This window comes from Ahaetulla prasina, chromosome 7 (genome assembly GCF_028640845.1).
Source record: "Ahaetulla prasina isolate Xishuangbanna chromosome 7, ASM2864084v1, whole genome shotgun sequence".
Classification (NCBI taxonomy): domain Eukaryota; kingdom Metazoa; phylum Chordata; class Lepidosauria; order Squamata; family Colubridae; genus Ahaetulla; species Ahaetulla prasina.
In genome coordinates, this window is record NC_080545.1 from 14,665,199 (window position 1) to 14,680,044 (window position 14,846).

The 14,846-nt window shown below is 46.1% G+C and overlaps 1 protein-coding gene across 3 annotated transcripts in view; it reads right to left on the reverse strand.

Moving 5' to 3' along the window:
* FBLN1 (fibulin 1) overlaps positions 1 to 14,846 on the reverse strand; it is an 87,507-nt gene that overhangs the window by 22,196 nt on the left and 50,465 nt on the right. For 2 of the 3 annotated variants that reach the window (XM_058190099.1, XM_058190100.1), the window contains exons 7-12: positions 13,838 to 13,975; positions 11,309 to 11,446; positions 10,841 to 10,984; positions 4,208 to 4,336; positions 3,435 to 3,560; positions 2,240 to 2,359 (exon numbers count right to left, since the gene is read on the reverse strand). In XM_058190099.1, the coding sequence (XP_058046082.1) occupies positions 2,240 to 2,359; positions 3,435 to 3,560; positions 4,208 to 4,336; positions 10,841 to 10,984; positions 11,309 to 11,446; positions 13,838 to 13,975 (795 nt within the window). The remainder of the gene's footprint in view (positions 1 to 2,239; positions 2,360 to 3,434; positions 3,561 to 4,207; positions 4,337 to 10,840; positions 10,985 to 11,308; positions 11,447 to 13,837; positions 13,976 to 14,846) is intronic. The other variant, XM_058190101.1, reaches the window with a different exon arrangement.

Genomic DNA, 14,846 nt, shown 5'->3' on the forward strand with positions numbered 1-14,846 from the left:
CTACTTTTGCTTGTGTTCCTCTGCAAAAAAATGTTTTTACAGATGTCTTAATCTGAATGCTAGTTAAAGGTAAAGGTAAAGGTTCCCCTCGCGCATATGTGCTAGTCATTCCCAACTCTAGGGGGCGGTGCTCATCTCTGTTTCAAAGCCGAAAAGCTAGCGCTGTCCGAAGACATCTCCCTGGTCATGTGGCCGGCATGACTCAACACCAAAGGCGCACGGAATGCTGTTACCTTCCCACCAAAGGTGGTCCCTATTTTTCTACTTGCATTTTTTTTTACGTGCTTTCGAACTGCTAGGTTGGCAGAAGCTGGGAGTAGTAATGGGAGCTCACCCCGTTACACGTCACTAGGGATTCGAACTGCTGAACTGCCGATCGATAAGCTCAGCATCTTAGCCTCTGAGACACCACATTCCTAATTTCTTAATTAATTAATTAATTAATTAATAGTCCCTAATCTGAATGCTATAGGGTCTATAAAAGTGCCTTTGTGCTGTTCATACTGTTTCTTGCGCTTCATTTAAAGGAAACAAAACTTTTTACACTTCCATACCTAGGAAAACTGGCCCATCTTCATGGACTGGTTCGCAATATATACCTTTTCTGATTTTACTGTTATATTTCTGCTTGTATTTCATCATATCTCCTGGTTGTTCTGTTTACCCATTATATCAGTATTTCTGAAACCATGACAACTTTAAGATGTGTGGACTTCAACTCCCAGAATTTCCCTGGGTGCCTTGCTGGCTGGGGAATTCTGGGAGTTGAAGTCCACACATCTTCAGAAACACTGCATGAATGGAATTCAAAGTTCAAATAAAGCCCATTGTAAATTTCCGAATGAGGACTGGAAGATCGATCATTTCTCCAGATGATGATCAATGAAGCTACACCAACCTGCATCGCTGGCCAATGATATGTACACTTTGTGCAAATAAATGCTAAGGACAAGATTGTGTTCTTGGGTGGAACTGCACACGGAATTCCATTTCCATGCACATTTTCCTGAGGTACTATGAGCTCTTAAGAGAGCAGCTGCCAATCACAACCACCCTGTTGTGACTCGTCCTCCCTCCTGTCCTCAGCCGGGCCCCTCCCGTCTCCAACCGGGCATGTTATCAAACTCCAAGTCTGATAATGAAGATGAATGGCCCGTCATGCCTCCAGCCCCCGGCCCTGGCCCCATGCCCGGAGAGGATTCCAGGAGTGAACAAACAAGCCTGATAAACCTCACTCATACGGTGTGTGTTCCTTTGGCTCAGCCGTCAGAGGAAGCCAGCCTGGTATTGGAATTGCTCGGGCCTACTCTTTCTGACCCCTCCCTTTCCCAAACAGCAGAAGACAATTCAAAGTGGGAGGATCCTCGCTTCTGGAGATCTGAGAGGCGACACCAGCAGAAGGAAGGGAGGGGCAGGCTGAGTCATGGAGCCACATCCCACAGCCTATATAAAGGACCTGCTTGTGGCATTCCAACCTTGAGTCAAGCAAAGTCTCATCTAGTTTGCTGAAGTCACAACTTGGACTCCTGCCTGCCCTGATAAACCTCAAAGGGACTTGGCAAGCTGCAGAGGCTTCGTTGCCAAGTTTGCCATGGACTTCCTTGACTCGTTCGTCGGAGTGGGGGGTGGGACACGACACACCCTATCAAGCCAGGCAGATTGATGGTCTGAAATCACTGTCTAAACCAGGGGTAGTCAACCTTTTTATACCTACCACCACTTTTGTATAGTAAAATTTTCTAACCGCCCACCGTTTCCATAGTAATGCGCCGTGTATCGTCTGCGCATGCCTCTCGCGCATCATGGATTGGGTTTGGGGGGGCGCTGGCTACCAGCTCTGCTTGTCTGTTACAGCTGGGTGGTGTGGGGGGAGATGCGCGAGCTATTCTGGGACGAGGCTCTTTTGTTTGCGGTCGTACTATAGCACCATTTAGTTTCACTTACGTAACGTGACTTAAACTTATGGGGGGGGGCGATACAAATAGTATATTTTCAGAAATTTAAATTGTCACAGGGAATTTTATGAAAACCTAATGAAAATGTTTTTAAATAATGCTATGAATTTTTTTTTTAAAAAAGTCAATTAAATTAAAAAAAAGGAAAGGGCTTCAGTATCGGACAAAACCCCTACCGCCCACCATGAAAACTGGAGCACCCACTAGTGGGCGATAGGGACCAGGTTGACTACCACTGGTCTAAAACCTTGTCTTGAAAAGGGCAGGCAATGATGGCCACTCACCTTCGCAGTTGACCCCGTCTATGTCACTGAGCTGGTAGCCGCGACGGCAATAGCACTGGTAGGAGCCATAGACATTGGCACACTCCTGGCTGCAGGGGCTGCTTTCACATTCATTTAAGTCTGAAATCCACAGATGCGTATCAATATGAAACAAGATTCTTCCCATTCATGCCCTCCTTTGCTTCAAGGGCTGCCCTATTTATGGCCTTTTGCAGTGTCCCCCAGTCATCTGACCATGATTTACATTTTTGTCATAAAGTGGCATTTACTTCCAGTTTGTGGCAAGAAATGCCCCTAGGAAACCATGGATTTGCTTAATGACTGCCACAAAAACGGTCATAAAATCAGGTGTGGCCATGCAGGCATCCCTATCAGTTATCGGAAGATACGTCCTGTCTCACTTGCCTTCTCTCAAGACTAAACCCACCCAACTCTTCCAGCCACTCTTCATACAACATGTTTTAGGTTCCCCGAGTCCTCTTTCTCATCCTGCCCTTCACCTCTCCCAATTTTTCTGAATCCACTGGAAAGTTTGGTGCGCAGGTAAGCAGGGGGTTGGCTTCAAAAATTTTAGCAAGGGATTCTCTGCCCGGTTGATGGGTGGGCGTGGCCTAGTCGGCCTCCTGCACCACAGTGGGGGGAGAGAGCGTTTTTGCCCTCCCTGGGCTCCGGAGGCTTTCCTCGAGCATCTGGGAGGGCAAAAATGGCCTCCCCAGGCTCTGGAGGCTCTCTGGAGGCCAGAAACAGACCCTTCCCGAACTTCCGGTAGGCCCGTTTTTCGCCCTCCCCGAGCCTCTGTGCATGCCCTGCACTTATCTGCATCCAAAATGGGCCGTGTGGGGACTCCTGGGAGGGGCGGGGCTGGGTGGGCGGGGCCAGCCAGGAGTGGAATGTGGGGGTTCTCCAAACTGCACAGAATCTTAGCTAGAGGTTCTCCTGAACCCCTGCGAACCCACAGCAGCCCACCCCTGCAGGTAAGACACATTATTCAAGGTGGGGATCGAACCAAAGCAGAATCAAGTTGAATGGTTACTTCCTGGAATTCAGAAATGTTTCTTCCACTCAGGCAGCCTACAAGTTTATTGGGCCTTCTCTGTAGCCGCATAACACAACTGGCTCATGTAGCTAAATGTGTTCTCTCTCTTTCTTCCCCCACCCTTCTTTCTCTCTCTCTCGTTGATTCATAACACCTTACCTTCACAAGATCTCCCGTCAGATGAAAGTTTGAATCCCATTGTACAGCTACAATAATATGACCCAGCAGTATTTTCACACTTATGAGCACAGAGGCGACCAGGGTATCGGCGACATTCATTAACATCTGAGGAGATGAATAAGCCATGGTTAACTTTTTGATGCCTAGATAGCAAAACTGGGTGTCCTCAAACATAATTTCTCCATCTCATCTGAACCACCATGTTACATTGACTTAACTCCAGGGGTGAAATGCTACTGGTTCGCACCGGTTCAAGCGAACCGGTAGGAGAAAAAAAAGCTACTGGTTCGGGCGAACTGGTAATTAAAAAATGCTATCCGTTCATCCGAACTGGTATTTCCAATGATCAGCTGTGCCGTGTGATTTATATTCTAAATATAAAGGGTTTCACAGAGGGTTTCACCACTGCTTAACTCCCACTTAAATGCAATATGCACTCTTCAAAGGGCAGCAAGATATCGGCCCCACAAATATGAAAATAACATCATTCTGAAAAGAGGCTTTTGCGGGGGCAGGAGGTGTCATAGGGACAAACAGGACACTCATAACAACATGCTATCTCCAAACAGTTGCATATAGCCTGATTCCTACCATGCCGCAAGACGAAAATAACCCTACCTGGATAGTCCAACATCTTGAAACGCAACCACTGGATACAGCAAAGTTGACAACCAAATACCCATTGGTGGGCTTTCTGCCCAGTTGGTTTTGTCCATGCTCGATGAAACTCACAGGTGGCCCCTGGTTCTTACCTGTACAAGTTCTGCTGATCCCATCAAAATAGTAGCCCAGCTGGCACTGGCAACGATAGCTCCCAGGGGAGTTGATGCAGGTGTGACCTTCTCCGCAAGGTTGGGGGGACCCTGAACACTCGTCTACATCTTGGGGAAGGGAAAAGAAAAGTTTGAAAAGTCATGGGAAAGGAAGGTCATCAAGCAATGTATACAAATTTGGATGATGTTGGTGATGATGATGATGATGGTGGTGGTGATGATGATGATGGCGATGATACAAAGAAAAGCAGAACCAAAGGGGAGGGAGGGAAACCAACTCAAAGTGCAATGACCTAGGGCTAATTCTGCACGGCCTTCATAGTTTTCATTTTTTCCAGTCCAGTGGAATGCTAGAAAGAAATTGTAGATGGTCTTTGACTTACAACAGTTTATTTAGTGACTATTCGAAGTTACAACAGCCATGAAAAAAGTGACTTTATCGTTTTTCACATTTACAACCATTGTGACATCCCCAATTAGAGCATGTCTAATTTTTGAACTTTCAATTTCCAAACATGAGGGCTGCTCAAAAGTTGTGACCTGCCTTGGGGATTGTAAAGCTATTTTGGTTACTTTAATATGATCTAGATGTGCTTGGTGAGTAACTGCATAAATATCATAACTTTTTAACTTTTTGTTTGATTCACTTGGTCACATGATCAACATTCAGATGCTTGGCAACTGACTCATATTTATGATGGTTGCAATGTCCAGGGGTCATGTGACCCCCTTTTGCAACCTTCTGCCAAGCAAAGTCAATCGGGAAGCCCGATTCACTTAACAACCGTGTTGCTAATTGAACAACTGCAGTGATTCGATTAACAACGGTGAATATACTTTCTGCTACCGCTAGACGAAAGCCATGTTAGAGGTACTAGAAAGAACCTGGTAGCACCTTTTTAAGAGTAACACATTTACAAACATTTGCAAATTTACAAAGCCCTATGCCTTAAAACAGGGGTCTCCAACCTTGGTCCCTTTAAGACTTGTGGACTTCAACTCCCAGAGTCCCTCAACCAGCAAAGCTAATTGGGAGGCTTCTATTCCTTTGCAGGGCAACAAGGAATACACAAATCTAAACTAGGAGGCCAGAATTGGATACTAAGCTGATGTCTGTGAGGGTGTTGTGCCTTGTCCTCCCTCCTCTCCTCAGCCGGGCCCCTCCCATCTCTTGCTATCCGATTCAGAGTCTGATAATGAAGAGGAACGGCCTGGCTTGCCTCCAGCCCCCAGCCCTGGCACCATGCCCGGACAGAATGTCAGGAATGAAGAAACAAACCTCACTCCTACAGCGTGTGAGCACGAAGCCAGCCACGTGCTAGAATTGCCGGCAGCAGATCAGGAGGAAGGTGGACAGATTCCCACTTCCGGAGAATTGAGAATTGAGAGGCGACGTCAGCAAAAGGAAGGGAGGGGCAGGCCTGGATAAGTGCTGAGTCATGGAGCCACACCCCATGGCCTATATAAAGGATCTGCTTTTTGGCATTCCTTGAAAGTCTCATCTGGTTTGCTGAAGTCACACCTTGAATTCCTTCCTGCCCTGAGAAATCTGAAAGGAATTTGGCAAAGCTGCAGAGGCTTCATGGCCACGCTTGATACAGATTTCCCAGACCCGGCCGCTGGAGGGGGAGGGGGAGGGGGAGGGGGACACGACAGAGAGTATAAAAATAAGGTGACCAATCGTCCTCCTTTAGGGAGGACAGTCCTTCTTTTGTAAGTTCTGTCCTCTCTCGAAAAGTGTCCGCCTATATGTCCTCCTTTTCAATATTTGAAGACTAATCTGTAAATCTCTGTATTCGATCAACGCCGAGCCGATCTGTTGCGTGTGATGTGACGTATTTGTATTTGACATGACGATTCGTCAAGGCTCGGTATAGTGTGGTGAGATGTGATTATGAGATGCATGCACTCCGCACAGGAGAATTGTTTCGAGAGAGAGCGCTACGTGCAAGAGTGCGCCACGTTCAAGTGGTTTTGTTTACTTCTTACCGAAACACGACACGGCACTCACGCACGCATTAGACTCACTTCTTTCTCAGTGAATATCTAATCATACACAGGTGAGCACAATAATTCACGTTTTATAAATTCATTATCTGTTTAAGAATTTCCAAATATGTATAATTTTATCTACAAGTTTATTCGCTTATGTTGTTTCAGTTGTAAGAATTAATTTTATTTATTCATAATGAATGTGCTTGCATCATTCGTGTAGACCTATATTTTATTTTTAATTTTAAAATTCATTTAGGGATAGAAAAATCAAAAAAGAGGAAATGCCATTTCAACGATAAATTGAATAAGGAATTTCCATTCCTCATATCAAAGAAGGATAACATTGTTTTCTGCAATATTTGCGGCGGAGAATTTTGTATTGCAATTGAGGGCAGAGCAGCTATTACGAAACACTTGACCAGCAAGAGTACTCATTTAAATAATAATTAATAGGCACCTAAGCATAATTACAATATAAAATGTTATTGTTACAAATGTTTTTTATTATGCATTTGTCATGTTTTGGTGTATTCTGTATTATTGTTGCAATGAATAAAATGTTTCTCTTATTTACAATATTTTTTTCTTCAATTTATTTGTGACCTCCTTCTAATTGTAAAAATGAGTCATTGGTCACCTTAATAAAAAGGTGGCTATTTCCTCACATGCATTGTATCTGTATCAGTGGTGGGTTTCAAAAAATTTTACTACTGGTTCTGTGAGTGTGGCTTGGTGGGTGTGGCTTAGTGGGCATGGCTTAGTGGGCGTGGCAGGGGAAGGATACTGTAAAATCTCCATTCCCATCCCACTCCAGGGGAAGGATACTATAAAATCTCCATTCCCACCCCACTCCAGGGGAAGGATACTATAAAATCTCCATTCCCACCCCACTCCAGGGGAAGGTTACTGAAAAATCTCCATTCCCATCCCACTCCAGGGGAAGGATACTATAAAATCTCCATTCCCACCCCACTCCAGGGGAAGGATACTATAAAATCTCCATTCCCACCCCACTCCAGGGGAAGGTTACTGTAAAATCTCCATTCCCACCCCACTCCAGGGGAAGGTTACTGTAAAATCTTCATTCCCACCCCACTCCAGGGAAAGGATACTGTAAAATCTCCATTCCTACCTCACTCCAGGGGAAGGTTACTGTAAAAACTCCATTCCCTCCCCACTCCAGGGGAAGGTTACTGCAAAATCCCCATCTCCTTCCCATCAGCTGGGACTTGAGAATAGATGGGGGTGGGACCAGTCAGAATTTTTACTACCGGTTCTCCGAACTACTCAAAATTTCCGCTACCGGTTCTCCAGAACTGGTCAGAACCTGCTGAAACCCACCTCTGATCTGTATGTTTTAGATATAGTCCCACCCGGTAGTTTGTTTTTGGCCATAAATAAAATCTGCTTCTTTTTGCAAGCCTCGTCTTCAGGCTCACTTTTGGGCATTCTGATGACTCAAGGACATTTTGGGGCCGTACAATATGAAAAAAAGGAGCTTTGCCAAAAAATAGTCAATATAATCTTATAACAGCTGCTTGTATTTTGGCCCTGGAATGTGAAACAATGTGAGTAGAAAAACAAACAGGTGGGTTAAAATCACACACTATACTGCAAGTTCGGGAAAATTTCTGCTGACATGGTCAATATTCACTTGTCTGTGAGCCGAGTTCTTAAGTTAAAGCCAACAGGCCTTTCCTTGAGCAAAGAACCTGAGGGGTTTGGAGAGAGACTATAAAAAGCAGGAACGCTTCTACAATTAGGCTTTTTGTGGTCAGGATTTTCCTGGATTTGCTTCTGAAATATTCAGATATTTCATTCTGCCTCCTTGGGGAAAGCTAACCTTGTTGAGTCCGCAACTCAAATATTACACCACTTCCTGGATTCTTTAAAAAAAAACTTCAGAGGTTTTAGATCATTTCTATCTTGAAATGGAATGTTTGGAGCTCACCAGAGAAACAGAAGGAAAAAACTGAGTAACGGGAAAATATTAAAGCTTTTCACGGAATGCAAAGTTAAGAATTTCATTGTGCAATACATAATTCACATGACGCTCTGTAATGAAATTACAGCGGTTCAGAATACATTCTTTTTCGATGTTTTCATCAGGGGCGGACTGCTGGGGGTTCACAGGGGTTCGGGAGAACCTCTAATTAAGATTGTGCAGTTCGGAAGACCCCCAAATCCAACTCCTGGCTGGCCTCACCCACCCCGCCCCTCCCCTCCCATGAGTTCCCACGCAGCCCGTTTTGGATACAGGTAAGTGCAGGGGGCTCGGGAAGGGTGAAAAATAGGCCTACTGGAAGTTCAGGTAGGCCTCCGGAGGGCCTCCCGAGCCTAGAGAGGCCATAAGGGCTGGGAAGTGGCTCAACAGGCTAATGTAGTCTGTTATTAACACACAGCTGCCTGCAATTACAATTACTGCAGGCTCAAGTCCCACCAGGCCCAAGGTTGACTCAGCCTTCCATCCTTTATAAGGTAGGTAAAATGAGGACCCAGATTGTTGGGGGGGCAATAAGTTGACTTTGTATATAATATACAAATGAATGAGACTATTGCCTTACACAATGTAAGCCGCCCTGAGTCTTTGGAGAAGAGTGGGATATAAATTCAAATAAATAAATAAAAAAATTTCACCCTCCCGGAGGCTCAAAGAAAACCTCCGGAGCCCGGGGAGAGCAAAAATGCCCTCCTCCCCACCATAGTGCAGGAGGCTGATTAGGCCATACCCACCATGGCCACGCCCACCTAGCATCTGGGTGGAGCCATTCTCATCAGGCTGGCTAGTGGTTAATATCTTCTGCATCAATACCACAATTTCTCTTAGAACTCTCAGCCAGAACCCAATCACATCCTTCGTAAGCAGGAAGGGGGAACCCCAAAGCATGGCTCCCCCAATCATCACCAAAACATCCGGTAGGTTTGTACACAAGATGGATGACCAAAACATGGTCACCATGCTAGACTTTTGTTGACGTTTGCTGTGAAGAAGGCAAGCTCTCTCTTCCACAGTTAGAGAATCCCTGGTAGTCCTTAAGCACCCACTTTCCTCTGCTACTATTCTCTTCCAATATAGCTGACCACCTCCCCAACTGAGAGGTGACAAACCGATCCTCCAGGTTCTGGGAAGCCCAATATGGAGACCATGGAAAATAATATGTCTCGCTTCCCATCCCTGATGTAAGCCGAGCAGATGTCACGCTACTAATGTTATCATTGCTGCCATTGCTGCCGAGATGCCTTCTAAAAGAATACATTGGCAAAAAGGGCCCAGCAAGCAAAATGGCTCTCCAACTCCTGCCACCACCTGGATCTCCTCCCGTGATGATATCCAGCACCGCTACAATGTCCACTTGACCATCAGCCGGAACCTCATCCAGTCAGCCCATCTCCTTCTTCTCCAGAGAGGGCTGAACGTAACTCCTGCCAGAAATAGAAATTTGTGGGGGAAATGGCCCCATTGCAAGTTCGCTCCAGGGGTGGGTTTCAGCAGGTTCTGAGCAGTTCTGGAGAACCGGTAGCGGAAATTTTGAGTAGTTCAGAGAACCGGTAGTAAAAATGCTGACTGGCCCTGCCCCCATCTATTCTCTGCCTCCCGAGTCCCAGCTGATCAGGAGGAAATGGATATTTTACAGTATCCTTCCCCTGCCACGCCAACAAAGCCACGCCCACAAAGCCATGCCACGCCCACAAAGCCACACCCACAGAACTGGTAGTAAAAAAATTTGAAACCCACCACTGGTTTGCTCCCATGGAGCAAAAAGCCTGAGAAGAGCAAAGCATACTCAGTCCAGGGTAGAATAAAAAAAACCCAAAAACCCAAGTTAAAAGGAGCAAGGAAGTTCACAAGCTGACCAATCGACACATTCCTCATCTCAAAAACACACAAAACCCTCTACGACTGATAAAACGCTGTCACATACAAATTCTTCCTTTCATACTTCCACCCACGTTACACAACCACCACTCTCACCGTCATCTTACCACCTATAGTTGGTTGGTTTACTGAATGTCACCTTCATACCCCCTAAACCAGTGATGGAGTGCCAAAAAGGGAGCAATTCGCACGCGCTCGTCTGGGCCGAGACTAGGAATAGGAGTTGCCCAGGGGCTTGCACGCACTGGAGAATGTACTTGCGGTTTCTTCAGTTTACTGCCGGCAAGTCTTCAGGTTACTGCCACGCATGCGCACGCACCAATCACCTGGCGAGTGTGTGCTGGAAAATGTACTTCTGGTTTCCAACGTGCGCATGCGCACCAGTTGGCAAGTCTTTAAGTTACTGCTACGCACACGCCGATCAGCTGGCCAGCGCACATGCTCACGCTGGAAAATGGAAGACCAGTTTCTGGCACTGATGCAAGCACAAAAGCCAGCTGATCATCACACGTGCATGTGCGTCAGAAACCCAGAAGAGGAACAGGTGACACCGCACGTGCTAGGCGACATGGCTCCATGTGCCATTTCGGGCACGCGTGCCGTCACGGCCCTAAACCTTCCTCTCAGCATAGTTGTGAAGGTAGAACCGAGGGATGTCAATGGAAAAGAAATAGAAGCAAAACATTGAAATAAATGTGGGTGGGTGGGTGAGTATGAAACATGGCTATCTAGGTACTGACCAACACATCTGGTCTTCTCTTCGTTCAGGTGGTAGCCTCTTCCACAGTTTGGGACATTCCTCTGGCAAGCAAATGAGCCATCTGTGTTGATGCAGGCCTGCCCAGCAGGACAAGGAGCAGCAAGAGTCAAACATTCGTTAATATCTGCAAAAATACAGCCATGCATTTAAAAGGAAGAGGTGAGACCAAAGAAAGAAAAAAATTCTACAACCCATTGCTGAAAACATTGCTTGCAAATTCAAAATGGCTTCAATGGGGATAACTTCGTAAGTGGAGGGTAGCTCACAAATATGGTCACAAGCTAGGATCAAAAAACTCAAAATGGCTACGGCAAATAAAAACCAACCATCCTCCAGATGGTGGCTGGATTTCATGTGTGCTATACCCACCATTTGGAGTTCTTTGACCATAGTTTGAATCGACCCCTAGTAGTGTAAGCAGCAGAGCAGGTTCAGCTGCATGCCTTACCGATACAGTTGCCGAGAGCATCTTGTATAAAGCCGATCTTACACTGTTGTTTGGGCCGGCAACGGAATGATCCTGGCGTATTCTGACAGATAAAATCGGGGAGGCAGTTATGAATACCAGTCTCACATTCGTCAATATCTGGCACATCACAAAAGAAAGAAGGAGTTAGCGTGAGGTTTCCCGGAGCCGTCTTGTCATGACCGAGATAAAAGCAGTTGTTGAGCTGACAGATTAAACCGAAATCTAGACCAGGGGTCAGCAACCCGCGGCTCTGTGGCTCTTTCATCCCTCTGCTGTGGCTCCCCGTTGCTGGTCAGCTCCACAATAAATAGGGCTTTTGGTTAGGACAGGTAGAGGAAAAAGGACGCCGTGCTGGGAGGAGACTCTATGGTGGGGGAATCAGACTTCCGGTCAGCTCCAAAATTGAACGGGGTCTTCCGGTTAGGAACTTTGTGGCTCTTTGAGTGTTTAAGGTTGCCGACCCCTGATCTAGACCAATTAAATGTGTCACTGGAAACCTGGCCTGGAATTTCTGTAAATACCAGTAGTTATTAAGGGGTAAAGGCAGCAGTGGGCTGCTGGGGGTTCACAGAGGTTTGGGAGAACCTCTAACTAAGGTTCTATGTACTTCAGAGAATCCCCAAATCCCACCCCTGGCTAGCCCCGCCCCACCCACTCTGCCCCGCCCCTCCCAGGAGTCCCCACACAGCCCATTTTGGATGCAGATAAGTGCAGGGCGTGCACAGAGGCTCAGGCAAAAAACGGGCCTACCAGAAGTTTGGTTGCAAAAACAACCCTCCCCCCACCAGGCCACGCCCACCATGGCCACACCCACCCAGAAACTGGGCACAGAACCCCTTGCTAAAAATTTTGAAGCCCACCCCTGTGTAAAGGCATTATTTCTAGAAAAAAATAATAGTTGGGGTGCTGCTATTGGAGTAGTGGTGGTTATTATTATAAGTATTTAATCATCCTGCTGAAAGTCTCCTGAATCAGCTGTGCCTACTCTGGGCCTCATCCAGATATCTTCTGAAGACCAGAAGATCTTATAGCTAGCAGCTTCTCAACAAATTCTTATCTTTGCTTCAGATCAGAGGTGGAATATTGTTGGTCTTCCCAATGTTGCTGAACCACAAACGTCCATTTGTCATGCTGGCGTCTGCAAGTTGTAGCTACTCATAACTCTTGAGAGGGCACGTCACACAGATTTCACACTCTGAAATAGTGTGAAATCTGGTATTCACTTACTTTCTCTACCGGTTTGCAAATGTGAGCACCCGTGCCCCGTTCCCGCATGCGCACAGCCTTCCACGCACACGCTTTGCTCGTACGCACAGCTTGCACACATGCGTGCAGCTTGAAAATGTGCCTTAATAGGACGGCATAGTGCCGGGTCGGGTGAGCTGCCCACCCGCAGGTTGCTACTACCGGTTCGGGCGAACCGGTCTGAACCACCTGAATACCACCTCTGACTCTGACTATTCAAGTGAAGTTCTCAAAAAGCCAATTCAGGTGCTCTGGATCTGCAACCGAAATATTTCCACTCCCTTTCCTAGTACAAGGGTCTCTTGGCATTTTGGATTTGGAGGAAGACCCACAGACTGATTGTTTCCTCTAGAAGGACGGCCAAGATGGGCCCTTGTGAGAAAAATTGACAAGCCTTTAACACCTGGGGAGGTTCAAGCAATATTGAGAGAACACAGAAAGGAGCCCACTTCTGTGAAATCTGATTTCATGAAATCTGGCTGGAGTGGGATCAGGTGTACATTTCCTGCAAAGCTGCCCACCCCCGAGGAGGCTCTGTCTCTCCCTTATACCAGCACTGCCAAATATTTGCTACAGATTAATGGCTCTTTGCAGCATTAAAGGAGTCAGTTTGTAAACATAGATGCTTCTGTCTCTCAGGAACCTTGAGATATCTGCAGGAGGATAACCTCTTCTCTCCCGCTCCCCCAACAATAAAGATGGCAGTCATGAGTTTTTCAAACTCCCCTGCAGATAATCCATCTGGGACAGTAGTGGGATTCAAATCCCATCGCTACCGGTTTGCTCGTGGGCACATGGGCACTTGTGTGTACGTACAACGCTTCTGTGCATGCACAGAGACATCCAGGCACGTGGACAGAGCCTCCCGCTTCCACTGCCACTACCGGTTCTCCCGAACCGGGGCGAACCGGTAGCAACCCACCACTGCTCTGGGAATGCTTGAAGACAAGCATCTACCAGTACTTTAATCACTGCAAATTTGACTTTACATTGGGCAAACATTGTACAAAGCTAATACTGTGGAGTTCAAGAGAGTAAAGATGGTGTACCATCCGTAACATTTCGCATTTTGATAAATCTCTGCCATTTCCGGGCAGTTGTGAATTGTGGGTGCTTCATCAATAGAGGTTTTCAAAAATGGACTGGACAAACCATTTGACCGGGACAGTATAAGGTTTCCTGCCTTGAGCAGAGGGTTGGACTAGAAGACCTCTGAGGTCCTTTTCAGCCCTGTGATTCTATGTTCTACGTTCTAAAATGTACCTTTGCAGAGATTGTGTTCTGTCAGCTCATAACCCGTCCCACAACTCGTCTCGCGCTGGCAACGGAAAGAGCCCACAGTATTCACACAGATCTGACCGATGCTGCAGGCATTGGCTGAAGTGATGCACTCATTAATATCTAGAAAGAATACAACCATTTTTGGTGTAGCAAACCATTTTCTATACAGGTAGTCCTTGACTCACAACCGCAATTGGGATCAGGATTTTGTGTTGCTAAGCAAGGCAGTTGTTAAGTAAGTCGTGCCTGCTTTTACAGTCTTTTTTGTCATGGTTATTGAGTGAATCAATGCAATTAAGTGATTAACATGTTTGTTAGTTGAATGTGGTTTCCCCCATCGACTTTGTATGTTGGAAACCAGCTGGGAATGACATAAATAATGATTACATGACCCTGGGGATGCTGCAACAAGTCACAAGTGGGAGGAATGACCCTAAGTCATTTTTTTTAGTGCAATTGTAGCTTTGGATGATTGCAAATCAAGGACTCAGGCTTAAAAACATTTGTTGGCACTGATCAACATTTATCTCAGGGTAATAAACACTTCTGAAATCATTGTTACCTGAGAAAGAAATCTAAGTTGAAGAAAATTTGACGAAAGATCAAATTACTCTCCGCTTAAGAGAATAATCAAGAAAGTTGGATTAAACCAGAGCAGCGTTTTTCAGACTTGCCAATGTTGAGATGTGTAGACTTCAACTTCCAGAATTCCTCAGCTAGCATGGAACTACTCAGAGTTGAAGTTCACACTTCTTAAAATTCCAAGTTTGAAAAACAATAATCTAGAACAGGGGTATCAAACCCACGGCCTGTGGGCCAGATGCGTCATGTGCTGGCCATGCCCACCCCCCGGTTAAGCGAAGGGGGAAAAAGTCCCGATATGTCACATGACTCTGTGAGTTTGACACCACTGGGCTAGAAGACTCAGATCTGAGCAACAAAATCCATATGGCTGTAAGACGAAAGACAAATTTGTTTTTGTTCTTTAATG